Here is a 13,743-nt window from a genome sequence, read left to right as displayed (position 1 = left end):
AAATATAAATATTAAAAAAGTAATAAAAATGGAGATCTTAACAGTTGTCAACACACACACACACATTATATATATATTTAAAATATTAAATGTATTCTATAACCTAAACTATATATTTCATCATGTAACCAAACATTTAACTGCTGCACGAAGGTGAAAAATGGCAATATCCCAAACTGCTGTTTCAATTTCACTCAAAGCTACACAAGGGCTATCTGCACTAGCTGTCTCTAGTTTAGCAGTAAAAGACTAGAGGGAATGCAGCTAGTCATCACCATTCACCACCAACTCTTGGGCTACCCTTTTACCAATGAACAGTGGCATTGACCATCACATTATAATGCCCTCATAGCTGAAAGAGTGAGCATGTTTGGTGAGGTTGGTATTCAAACCCACGACCCTCAGATTGGGAGTCAAGCACCCTAACCACTTGGTCTGCTGGGCCATTTCAACAAGAAAGACTTCTCGTAAAAACAATATAGATTTTCTATGTGAATGTATAAGGAAAGTTGGCCCAGTGGTCATTGCTTTGGATGTATAGTTGGAAGGTTGAGAGTTCAAGGCTTGCTCACAACATGTTGATGTGTCCTTAAACAAGATATTTTACTCCAATTGTTTCAATCTGCCCAGCTGTATAATGGGTACCAGCAGTTAATCTGTGATGGACTGGATCCATCCAGAGGGAATGAGTCACAATTCTCATTCACTTGTGCCACTGAAACAGGAGTTAAGCTTTGGCTCCTATATACTGAATAGACATGGGATATGGATTAACATTTAATATGAAAATATAACAAAAAGTCTTTATACATACAATATTACACTTGTCTGATGATGTTTTCAACAAGTACATTGCATTGCAGAAATAAAACTAACAGTGCTCCAACATACATATATAGATATATAAATACAAAAATACATTAATAATACATACAGTATGCCTATTAGCCAAATCAACAAAGGCTACAGTCACCAGGGTGAAATGCACTAGGACATACAGCATACACCATAATGGAAGTCGTGGACTGTACTTTTCTTGTGGTGCATGTACCTATTTCATAAGAGAAGATTTTTTTTTCACTGAAAGCTCTTTAATTATGTTATTCAGTTTGTATATTCATTCCTTATATGATATCAATAATGAACAAAACTATAAAGTGGATTATTGCTTGCAAAAAGTAATAGTTTAACTTTTAGAAATAGATACAGCACACCATTATGCATTTTCATATTAACAGTGAAACCAAATTCTATACCAAACATTCTAAACAGCATAATCATTACAATAAACTGAATAAATTTATTAACAGGAAAGAACATCAGGTAGATTATTGCCAACCATGTTAAACAAAAATGTATTGTTGTTTTTTTATTTATCAAAGTGTTAAAAAATGATAATTGTCAAATATATATGCAGGCCTCCAACACTATTTTATACGAAGAGACAAAGATAAGTATAGGAGAATCTAGATTAAAATATGGATAATATAGGGTAAATGTCTAAAATTTAGGTAAAGCATTATCTAGAAAAGACAACAAAATGAACAAACTTACCTGTATACAGAAGTTCTTGTAATGTTTGGATATCTTAATCTTTATTTCTACTAATGAGGACACAATAGAAAAGTGCTTGCAGGATTTTGGTTGTTTGTTGTTAAGCACAAAGATACAAAATGGACTATCTGTGCTGTGCATACATCAGGTATCAAAACCAGATTTTTAGCATTTTAAGTCCTCAGACTTACTGCTGAGCCACTGGGGAGCATTGGCAGAATGTTTAAATTTTATAGAGGCATGTGTATGACGTATCCAACTTACATTTACAATGACAATATATAAATTAGTTCCAATTGGAAAAAATGCCTTTAGCCTTAAGGAACAACTAATTAGTTTAAGTTGAGATACTTAAGTGTATTTTAAAAGACATAACCTATTCTTACTCATTTAAGTACTCTTTCTACAATTTGTTTCTGTACCTTATTACAAGTATACAAGCAAATAACATAAAAATATGTACTATAACTCTTATGATTCATTACCTGGCAATAAACTAATGGAGCACACAAATTTGTACTTATTTTATGGAATATAAAATATGTAAGAAACAGTTAAGATGTATGACAGGATATCCAATACAATTTATGTCATTATTTAAAACATTATTTTGTGACGTTGTGTAGATTTATTTTAGTTAGTTTAGTCAACTTTTTACCAGTGTTAAAAAAAATGTAATTTGAATTTGAAACCTTTTCATATTTGTAAACGAGATCTTTAACTGATATTCAAAGTCATTTTATATTATAAAGTCAAGTTCTAGATCAAAACATTTCCAAATCAAAACTGTGAATTTAAGCAATTTCGTAATCGAAACTGAATTGATGTTGAAAAATCTCTTGGGCACACCTCTAACAAGTTTTCTTTACTTGGAGAATTTACCTTAGTTTAAAGTAACTGCATTCGTATTTCATTTGGGTTTCAACTGAATCATCATCCTATGAAAAGCCAATATATACTTTCTTTGTGTTCTGCCAGTACCAAATTTCATGCCTTTACCTCTGGAATGTAAGCCTAACTCTGCTTAATTTCTAACAAAAATAAAAAGTCTTAAGAAAAATTTACATTTTGTACTGAAGGATAATTTAATTGCTCATAGAACGAGGCAGAGAAGTTTAGCGTCATAAGAAGCATTGGCATACGAGTAAGTACCTTAAATGTAGTATTCACTGGTGAGAATATAGGAGAATTTATCAATTACAGGGATTTATATGCAAAATGAGTCATTTTAGGTCAAAATATTGGAATTACAAGGAAATGTATAGGTCTGGTAGGAGGACTGTATACATACGATAACAATAATATTATTAATAATAGTGATGTTTCCAAACAATGTGTGCAACAAGCTTATATTTTAACATCTTTGTAAAATTTTATGTACAGCAAATATCATACAACTAGGAATTTCTACAAACGTAACTTGCTTACAGTAGAATGATGGGCACTAAGATTCCATGGTATACAGTCTTTAAATTGTACAAAGTGTTTTTGAGAACTTACTAAAGTTTATGAGGAAAAATACATTTAGGGTTATAACAATTATCCCAAGATTTCTTAATTTGAGGTTACTATTCAAATTTTCAAGATGACAAGTTAAAAAAAAATCTTACATCTGGAATATCTTCTATAGATCCAAGTCGAGGTTTACCTGGAGCCCAGCCAGGGCCTTTAAATAATACTGATAGTTTGTTTTGAAGTCCTTTCACTTCTAAGAAAGTCTTGAAGATGTGGATGTAGTGGCACAACTGTCAAACAGTAAATGCTATATAAAGACAGTCTAATTTTTAAACTTATGAGAAAGTGCAAAATATTTTGTAATATCACTGAAAATGTTTATGAATGAAAATTAACACTTTTCTGGCAAATGTTCAACATTTTCACAAATAAAATATTAGCATAACTATCATAATATAATGTAGTTTTTTTTAATTTATGCATTGTTTTGAGGAGTATGTGTGTCAGTTATCTATAATAATTCTATAAAATGTAAAGGAATAAGTTACATCTCTTGTGTTTTGAGCTAGCCCCACATTTGTATTCAAGTGTTCTGAAAAATAATGAACTAATGTATAATATTTTCATTGAAATACATTATTCTATTACTTGACATTCTAATAGTCTGAGTGAGACTTAAATTATGATAGTTCAGTTGGTACAATATTGATCTCAACTGAGAAACTAGACCAAGCTGAAAATATTGGGTTCAAGCCTTTGTCAGAGCAGATTAACAACTTGATTCACTATAATGAAGCACGTATTATCAACAAAAAATATTTTATTTGTAAATTTGTGTGTGAATGAAAAGGAATTTTGAGATGCTGTTGAATTAAGACACTAAAGCCTATTCTTTAATTTTATCATACTAATTTATTGCATACTCATCTCATTCTTGAACGGTTAAGTATTTATCGAAGTTCATAAAATATTCCTATTCCAATCACCAGTATCCCTAAATATAGTGATATTACTAGGATTTTAGTTTAGCTGGTGGACAAAGTGGGGGGTAGGAAAAAATGAATACTTTCCTGTCAGTGGGAATCACAATTTGGGGAATTTTAAAAAATCTTGGAAAACTATATCTCAGATGGGAGGTTGCTGGGGAGAAAGAGCTCTCCAATGGTGGGTTCTGCCTCCCACACCATCCCACTGCACAAATACCATTACACAAAGGAATGTATTTAACATCCACTTAAATTTTAACATGATCAAATAGCTGTTGAGATAATCTAAAATCAAGAAGAACCTAATATGGTGTATTCTTTAGTAAAGGGCATTCTGAAAATTCAAGCAATTCCTCAAGAATAAGGGCTAAAATCAGCATGACAAGCATCTTAAGACAATAGAGAAAGGAAAGCAGGAGAGGCTTAGTATAACAGCCCATAGGAGTAATAGCTTTATGTTAAGTTATCAAAATCTAATGTAGTTTGTTTTCATATTGCATTATTTCTTAAAGAAACATGACTTTAAATGTAATTTTAAGTGACAGAAATCTTTGTGCTAATATGCTTTGGAATACCACTGACAACATATTGAAAGCTGAGTCCAATTAGCATCATATCATACATCATAAGGATTTTTTAAGGAATATTTTAATATATACTTACTACAAGCACTTCTGTTGACTTTTTGATCATGGTTTTTCTATATAATTAAGAGTTTTAGTAATCATTTGTTTCAGGACTAAAAACCTCCAAAACAGACACCTGAGGAATGTGACAAGCATTTTTTAATTTAGTTTATCAAAATTGTTTTGTTGTTCTTTACTTATGTATATCCATAACTGTTTCTGAACAAAAACATATTTCATCAACAATCTAAAAGTTTTTCTTCAAACAACTACATTGAAATGCCAGGTCATAAGTGAAATATATAATCTTCATATAGCCAAGTATTTTTTAATGGAACTTAGTACATCACCAATACTTAAAATTAACATGAAAATTAATTCTAATGTTAAAAATTTGTACTGGAGGAAAGGATACATGTATTAAATACAGATATCCATTTCTAAAAAGTTTTTAAACAATTGTAAACATCCTTCATAAAATTTCTCAGTACAGTATAAACAGTATTATTATTAAGGTGTATTAAAAGAGTATGATCAAAAGGTTTTCATTAAACACTTTATTGATGGAGTTACCATTACTCTTTTAAATAAAAACAGCAGAAAGTATCATGGGCTGCAGAGTCAGCATGTCTACTACAGAAATAAATCTGTCATGTTTATCACCATTCCATGTAACGTAATTACTACAACTTCAGAAGTATAGAGCTGATTCTAGTAATGTAATTATGCTGAAAGTTTTTGTTTTTTTTAAAAAAAGGGATCAGCTAGAGTTGATCTTAAATATAATCAACATACATTCTTAAATAGAAAATCAATATTGTAAAAAACGTGGTCATCAGAGCACTATATACACATGTTATTTGACAAACAGATAAAATCTTGCAAGATGTTACTGACTGTACGTGTATCCAACTGAAGACAATGCATATATTTAATCATTTAGTTTTTTTGTTTTTTTTTTATATACATTTATATTTGTGTGATATAAATGCATAACACACATGTTGACACATACTGGTATAAAAGCTTGTATGTATGTAGGGAAATATTATAACAATTACCTGCACATAGGTAGGATCAAATGTCGTTAAGGGATGGGTAACACCATAGACAACTTCTTCACTTTCTTGTTCAAATGTACCGAACAGCCTGTCCCAGATGATCAGTGTTCCAGCATAATTCTTATCAATACAGTACCTGTTGCGACCTGTTTATACACACAAAAAAAACATGCAGTATTTTATGTTGAATCAGCTATACAGATCGAGGTCCCAACACTTTTTTTACCTTCATGTACTGTACACATGTAGTTCAATGGCAGAATCAGCAATATAAAGTAAGTCTGATGTTTTGTAAGCAACTAAGACAATCCATGCGAAAATGGAGAAGTAAAACTTTACATAAATAAGTAAAAAGTTGTGGAAATACTTACATTTATGTGTAAATGTTTGTACGTGATCTGAAAATGTATGCAATTTTTCACAGAAAAAAGTATTGCCTATAAATTTCATATTTCTTTTAATTTAATAATTGTAAATATACAAGATAAAGTTATAGCAATGACACGAGGCAGGAAAACTCATTGTGCTAAGCATAACATTTCAATTATCATGGTATATCATACCTACTGGTGAAGCATAATCTATAAATCAGTGTTTTGCATGACATTAAATTACAAAAAGACTGATAATATTTAATAAATTCTTCTTTGCTGGTCCTATTTGGGTTTCCAATAAAAAGAACGTACATCACATCTCAACCCCCTACATTTTGTGTGCTTGACACTGGTGCTAATGAGGCATTTTGCTCAATACCAGAGCTTGTCACATTGGCTGTGTATATATATATAGACACACACACACACACACACACAACACCTTGTGCTAGCAAAGTGTAATCAATAGGTAATTGTTTTGTGTAACATTGCAATTAATGTCTATAGGTTGCCCCCACTGGTGACTCAGCTTTAAGTCTCAAGGCTCATAACACTAAAATTAGGGTTTGATACCCATGTTGAGCAGAAAACAGATAGCTTATTGTGTAGTTTTGGGCTTAACAACAAACAAACAAAGAATCTATAAGTTAGTGTTTTGTGGAATATTACAGTAATCTATAGATTCAGATTTTGTGTACCATTACATCACAATAAGATAACGTATGGAATATGCCAATTTAGTTTTTTCTTGTAGATTATATTACTCTTGTTTTCAGTACCTTAACTCAGCTGTTGTTCTAGAGGAAAACAATTGGAAACGTGTTTCATGTAAATATAGTGCAGAATCTACAGTAATACAGTACAGGAAGAACTTAATTTGTAAATACTTCTTGAAACAATATTAAGAAGTTAGAAAATATATATATACACACACACACACACACACACACACATGGTCTGATAAATTTAAACACATCAAAATGTATATTATGTTTACTAAAAAATTATAGCATTGCACAGAAATAACTATTTTTATACTTTTAGATGTAATAATAAAGAGAGACTACTAATTATGTTCAGTTATCTAATTTTCAAAATGTTTCTCTTCATACGTTCTAGTAGTAGTGATAGTATGCATTTCAATGTTAACTATAAGGTTGTTAAATTTAGGTTCTAATCAGTTACCATGATGTACTCGATGATGACTAGGTGTGTTGATGATGTACTCTAGTGGTCCCAATGTCTTTATAACCTAGAAAATATTTAACAATTACAGTTTGCTTTTTATAATCTAATTTATTTAACACCAACTTAAAAAAAAAAATTAGTTGTAAATACCAAAAAAAAAGAAAGAAAAAAAAGAAACTGCATCCTGTTTTGCTTTTTAATATTCTTTATTTTGAAATAAATTATTACATAATAATAATAATAATAATGATGATTACTATTTATATTTATGAATTTTAATCATAGAAAACTATATTTAAAGTGAGCACTAAAAATAGATAATTAACAGCCTCCCAGTGGCTCGGTAGTAAATCTGAGGGCTATGGTACTAAAAATTGGGTTTCAGTACTATGGTGAGCACATTAATGATAGCCCATTCTGCAGCTTTGTGCTTAACATAAAAATTAATAAATCTGGGTGTGGGCTGGCTCTGTGTTAAAGCTTTTGATTTGGAAGCTGGCGAGCCAGACTTGAAGCTGTGCAATACTACAAAATACACTTTAAACTATGGGTGCTTTATAAGAGTAACAATAAATCATTTAGGGTGGATGATAGGATGCTGATGATTGGCTGTCTTCCCTCTAATCAATAGTTCAAGATTAGAAATGGTAGCAAGTAGACTTAGTAGCTTTGCCTTAAATACAAAAATTATAAAAGTAATGTCTTTTCCATTCTTTCCTGAAATCATACATTTTAATAAAATGTAATCAGGAAATTGTCATACTTACTATAATCTTAGAGTCACTTTTATACATTAATGCACACAATAATATGATTTCCTAACAAACTGGTGTGTGGTAAAATAATGCATGTATATATGAAAATTTATCACCAAACCTACCCTTAGGGCCTGCTAGGAAGAGATGTAGAGGGCTTATTCTATATATCAAGGGGATCCCCAATGTATTCCCCATGTAATGAACAGGTATATCAGTTCGTAAATGCATTTAAGGTTTTGTAACTTTATAAATATTTTCCTAGGGGAGAGAAACTATTTACTTCTAGAGGACTCTGCTCTCTCTTACAGAAGCCTACTGTCAAATGAGTGATGTAAACACATGATAATTTTTCTTACCTGTGTATGAATCCAGAACTGGTAGAGAAGATTAAACTGCTGATGAACCAAAAAGATAGATGGAGGAATACCCAAAGCTAGCGGTAAATAAAACATCTGGAAAGATGTCAAAAAACAGTACAGTATACATTTTACATACATGTACATTTGTGCATATAGGCATGAATTATGCTTGCATTACGTTAGAAAGTGTCTGTTTTCCATTAATTATGTCCAGTTGTTTACAACATAGAATATTCTGTTAAACTAATTATTTGTTACTTTTAAGAAGCATAAGCAATGTTCTTATTAACTGCAATATTAATTTATTCCTGCTAATTTACAATCTTTTTGAACTTATAACCTGAAGAATATTTATAAGTAGTTACTTCATGATATTAGAAAAATATGTAGGTTCAAGAAGTCTTGATCGAAATGAATAAAAACCCTATAACCCGAGCTCTTTCAAAAGTGCTCAGGTTATTAGGGTTTTTATCTGTAGTAACTGTAATTTGGCAAGCATGAAAATAACTTGGTGATCTTTACTGATTAAAACATATTAACCTAATTGAGTACCATACACAAACGTTATAGCTACATTAAGAGGGGGGCTTCTACCATTCCCCTCAAAATACATTTGGTGGGACCATTAAAGCACCTTTTGACAGACATCATAACTCAGAAAGCCAGGTATGTCACACTGCGGATTGAAGGGTTGGGTGATTTGATATGAGATGTCACTGAAGATGCATCTCTCACTCAGCTGTGGGTGCATTATAAAAGTGACAGTCAATTTTTGGGGAGGGGGTTCAAAGAACTGGAAAAAAGCACTTGTGGCAGCAGTTTATCTGGCTGATTGCTTTCTCTGCAGTCAGTAGTTAAAATTAGGGGAAGGTATACCTAAACAATAGGAGCTTCTACCTGCCATTTAGCACATTTGCACATAAGGAACTGTTAAGGAAGAAAATTCTAATTCCAAAATATAAGAAGTTTTTTGTGTCAAATAAATATACAATATCTTGAAGTTGTGGTTTAATGTAAAAGAAAAAGAGAAGTTATCATACAAGTTTACCAAGATGAAAGTTGAGAGCACATAAACATTTCGATCTTTAAAAGTCTATTAATTTATTATACCTTAAAAAAATCCTAAAATCTAGTAATAAAATAGAAATAGGCAGTAGGGCATTCACGGTCAACAGCTTAGTTGGTCAAAATACCTAATCAGCTTATTTTATATTCCATTAGTCTCCACTAGACTGGAATGTAGCCATGACTGTCTTTACAAAAAATCAATTTTGAAAGATCCGAAAGTCAGTATTTATTTTAATAATAAAAAAAAAAATTCTCAAATAATGCCATATCATTATATGGTGTATTAATATGCATTATATTACGATTGTTCCATTAGCTTTTCTCTTATCAATCCTTTGTTTAATAAACATGGATATGTTGTAAAATTTCATTAAAAAGAAGAAAGTAAGTATTTCAGTTGGCTGTACATAAAAACATTTTACTACTCACCCAAGTTGAATAACTTTGTAACACAGACTGACGTAAAGCTGTGCTCAGATTGTAATACTCAGAACTATGATGAACTTGGTGAGCTGCCCATAGGATGTTCAGTTCTCATAATATAGAATATAAAAATTTGGGTTTTCAAGTTATAAAACAATTTCAGAGTATATCTAATATCATAAAAAATTAACAGGTAATCAAAAATGTTATTTAGTATCAAAATCTCATACGTACCCGACTTATAAAAGTTTTGCAAGTGAAATAGTTGTTGATCAAGATACACACTATAAATATATAAATGAAGTGACCTGAACCTAAAAACTAAACAAACAATATTATTAGAATATTTTGTGGTATTGAGGTATACTGATATTAAAAAACAAAACCAAAACTATCAATTATCTGGCACATAGATTAAGTATGTTATATTATAATGATTTTGGAGTCTCACCATGTCATGCTCTATCCGATAGTGCATCTTGATAATAGCACTTCATAATAGCTCAGTCATAATACTGCCATGTCTGAAGCACACACCTCCTTTCTGCAGGCTTTCCATAAAACATTTAGTTTACGAGTAAAATTTTTTTACACCAATCTTTTTAACTGTTTTATTTCACAGAAATTCATAGATGCTGCAACTTGACCGATATATCTTCGTATGAAATACATTGAATATCTGTTCTAATTTTCCAACTGTTTGAGGTATGTAATGACTGAATGCATATTTTGTGGAAACAACCAGTGTTGTTTCTCCAGATAAAGATCCTTCTTGACTGTGTAACACTGTTGACCGAGATATGTTAACGGCTTTTGCCTCTACTGACATTCGTGTTAGTGAATCCTCACCTGTTACAAGACACCACACTTTGCTTACCATATCTGAGGTGGGGGGGAGAGAAGAGATTACTTGTTGCAGATCTCTTTCTGTATGATCCTGGTGCCTCAAATTGATCCATATTCCTTTGTTTATTAATGTCATTAAGTACAAGGTATATCCTTCCTTAAAATTCTAAATCCCCAATTTGAATACATCTTTGTTACCCGAGTGTATGAATATTTTGCGTCAGAGAGGGCTATTACATACCCTTCCCTAAACGGTTAATTTTTGGTGGCATCACACTAGCAATAAAATGCCAAACAACCTCAAAATGTTATTCCAATACATGCCATTCCACTGCGACTTTATGTGACTGTGGTTGTCAAGCAAGTGCTGATTTATTAAAAATAGTTTTAATGAATGTAACATACTCAACCATCTATATTCAGTATGCTGCAAACATTTTAAGCAGAGAATACAATTAATATTTACAGCATTGGGAAAAAAATCAAGCTCAAGTGAAAAATAAAATCTTTATTCACAATCAGTGTGGTCCTTTATTTAACTAGCTGACTTCTATACTCACTGCTGATTTACAACTGGTTGCAGGGGAAGAGAAAAATGATTTATTACGTTTGCACAAGATAAGCAGAGGAATTAGGTCATATCAAAGCTGTATTGCAATATTCCATAGTCCTTAGATTACACTCTTCAGCTATAATTCCCATTATATATAATAATAATTGAGAAAACCTTCAACTTAAACTAAGTTGTACAAGTCTCCAAAGGAGTATGCTGTCCCTCCCGGAGGGCGATACAGAGACAGGGTCAAGAAAGCATAATCTCTATAGAAAAATCATTGTAGTATGTAACCTTTTTTCCAAGAAAGTAAAGAAAGTTTATGACTTTCCTACATCCGTGTTACAAAGATGCCACTTATCGCACGCAGAATACCTGCACGAAAATTTAGAAATAAAATATCCAAATACTGTGATATGCAGGCAAACCATGTCCTCTACAGTCTTTAGTGATATAACGTTTCTTGAATCATTGATTATCTAGTTTCTGAACTGTCATGGCGTCTAATATTATCTTGTTCTGGCCGCCTCCGACCTTTGTTCTTTTGCTAGAAGACGTCTTCTATCTGCAAGGATACTTCAGTGTATTTCGAGCCTGGGTTAAAACTATTTAAAACTACATTATCCTTTGCTGAGCGCAGTATGACGACAGCTAAGTCTCACAACTGACCGATGCTGTTGGGGAACAGAGGTCACGAGGTAACGCTGTCTGCTGGATAAAGAAAGCAACTGATGTTTGAAATCCAGGATCCTTCTTCGTATCAGTTTTGTTGAGAGGAAGACGTCGAAAGTGTACCTCACCCTCCCAGGTCCAACAATCCGATACAGCGACTAAACTATTAGTTTTGCAGAAATAAGGCCTTTCAAAGCTCGTTCAGCATTTAAGTGTTGAGTTAATCCATCTCACAGGAAGGAAAACTTCAAGACTAACCGTCGCAAAATGTGGAGTGATTGTTTGTTTGTTTTGAATTTCGCACAAAGCTACACGAGGGCTATCTGCGCTAGCCGCCTTTAATAGTGGGAATAGTGGGATTGACCGTCAAATTATAACGCCCCCACGGCTGAAAGGGCGAGCATGTTTGTTGGGACGGGGATTCAAACCCGCAACCCTCAGATTACGAGTCGAGCGCCCTAACCACCTGGCCATGTGGAGTGAAGACTATCCATCGTCACATGTGGGTAGGAACTCAATTTTCCGTTTTTTTTTTTTTGTTGTTATTGTTGCTGTTCTGGCGAATAAAGATTTTGTTCATCTTACATGAAATGTCAAGACTATCTATTTCCACATCAACTCCAAAACTCAATCGAATGCTCTCACTCGGGAAATTCACTGGGCCAAACCTGCTGTTATTCCCAGGTATTTCTATCATAAAACTTGTCGGGGAATCAGTTTGATCTGAAAATGCCCCAATAGTATCAACACCAGTTATGGAAAAGTAGGTTTTGAAAATTCTTGACAGGTTTCGATTTTCGCAACAAGTTCTTAAAAATAAAAAAGCAAATAACACTATTGTAACGTATCAGAACGTGTTTAGAAATCTGTACTGACTGTGTGTAAAACCGAGGACTCTCGGCCTATAGTTGTACAGTAGCACCAACCTATGACTAAACTGAGCTTATTTGTATACGAGCCAAAGTCTCACATATATATAACCCTCTGTCTAGGCCATTACATAGATGGAACTGCCATTCAAAACAGTATATATTTAATACTAGCTGGAGTACCCGGAAGCAAGTTATGTAAATTCATGATTAATGAAAGGTTATCTTACGACATGAAAAGTTGTTTCCCTTGTATGTAATTGTAAAAACAAAACAAAAAAAACTGCAAAACAAAATGTGTAACAGCAAGTTTACATGTACTCCCGCATGGACCTAATGAACCTCCACACCAATTTTGGCGAAGATCCATCCACACTCTGTGGAGTAGTTACGTGGACATACAACAGACAGTACTATTATATTTGTATATATTTATACATATTTTATAACATTATAAAGCAGAAAATTATTTTGTACTTGTACCAAATGTTTCTATGAAATGTAGAGCAATTTAGTCTCTTCTTTACATTTTCTCTCTTGCACTACACAGTTGGATTATTATCATTTATTTTTTATGACGGTTTCTAAATTAGATATTATTTAATTCAGTTTAACACGCAAAATTAGTTGGAATTTCTCCAAAATTTGGAAATTTGATGGCAAATGATTGAAAATGATGTTATCTCTTCAAGATGTATTGGTTTATTGAACAATGGCGAAACTTTTGGGTGTGGAAAAAGTGGTGATGAGTAATACGTACTCATAATGTAAGGCGATTGGAGACTACTTTAGTGATTGAAGATATACTTGAATTCAAAACAAGGGAAATCAAACACTAAAACAAACGTTAATATCTATATATTATCCAGATCCACCTAGGCAGAGAAACGTTGGGGGGGGGGGGAAGAGTTGCACCAGCCTCTCCAAATCTACACATGGTGGGGGCAGGTT

At 32.4% G+C, this 13,743-nt stretch overlaps 1 protein-coding gene across 1 annotated transcript in view; it reads right to left on the bottom strand.

The window, feature by feature from the left end:
• The window catches only part of LOC106465498 (alkylglycerol monooxygenase-like), a 40,153-nt gene that overhangs the window by 6,253 nt on the left and 20,157 nt on the right, over nucleotides 1-13,743 (bottom strand). Inside the window, exons 5-10 of the mRNA XM_022393411.1 lie at nucleotides 9,859-9,962; nucleotides 8,359-8,454; nucleotides 7,242-7,308; nucleotides 5,683-5,828; nucleotides 3,165-3,299; nucleotides 935-1,051 (exon numbers count right to left, since the gene is read on the bottom strand). Coding sequence (XP_022249119.1) covers nucleotides 935-1,051; nucleotides 3,165-3,299; nucleotides 5,683-5,828; nucleotides 7,242-7,308; nucleotides 8,359-8,454; nucleotides 9,859-9,962 — 665 coding nt within the window. The remainder of the gene's footprint in view (nucleotides 1-934; nucleotides 1,052-3,164; nucleotides 3,300-5,682; nucleotides 5,829-7,241; nucleotides 7,309-8,358; nucleotides 8,455-9,858; nucleotides 9,963-13,743) is intronic.

Source organism: Limulus polyphemus, unplaced genomic scaffold, assembly GCF_000517525.1.
Source record: "Limulus polyphemus unplaced genomic scaffold, Limulus_polyphemus-2.1.2 Scaffold1963, whole genome shotgun sequence".
NCBI lineage: Eukaryota > Metazoa > Arthropoda > Merostomata > Xiphosura > Limulidae > Limulus > Limulus polyphemus.
The sequence above is the reverse complement of the archived record's forward strand: the minus strand, read 5'-3'. Positions and strand labels throughout refer to the sequence as shown.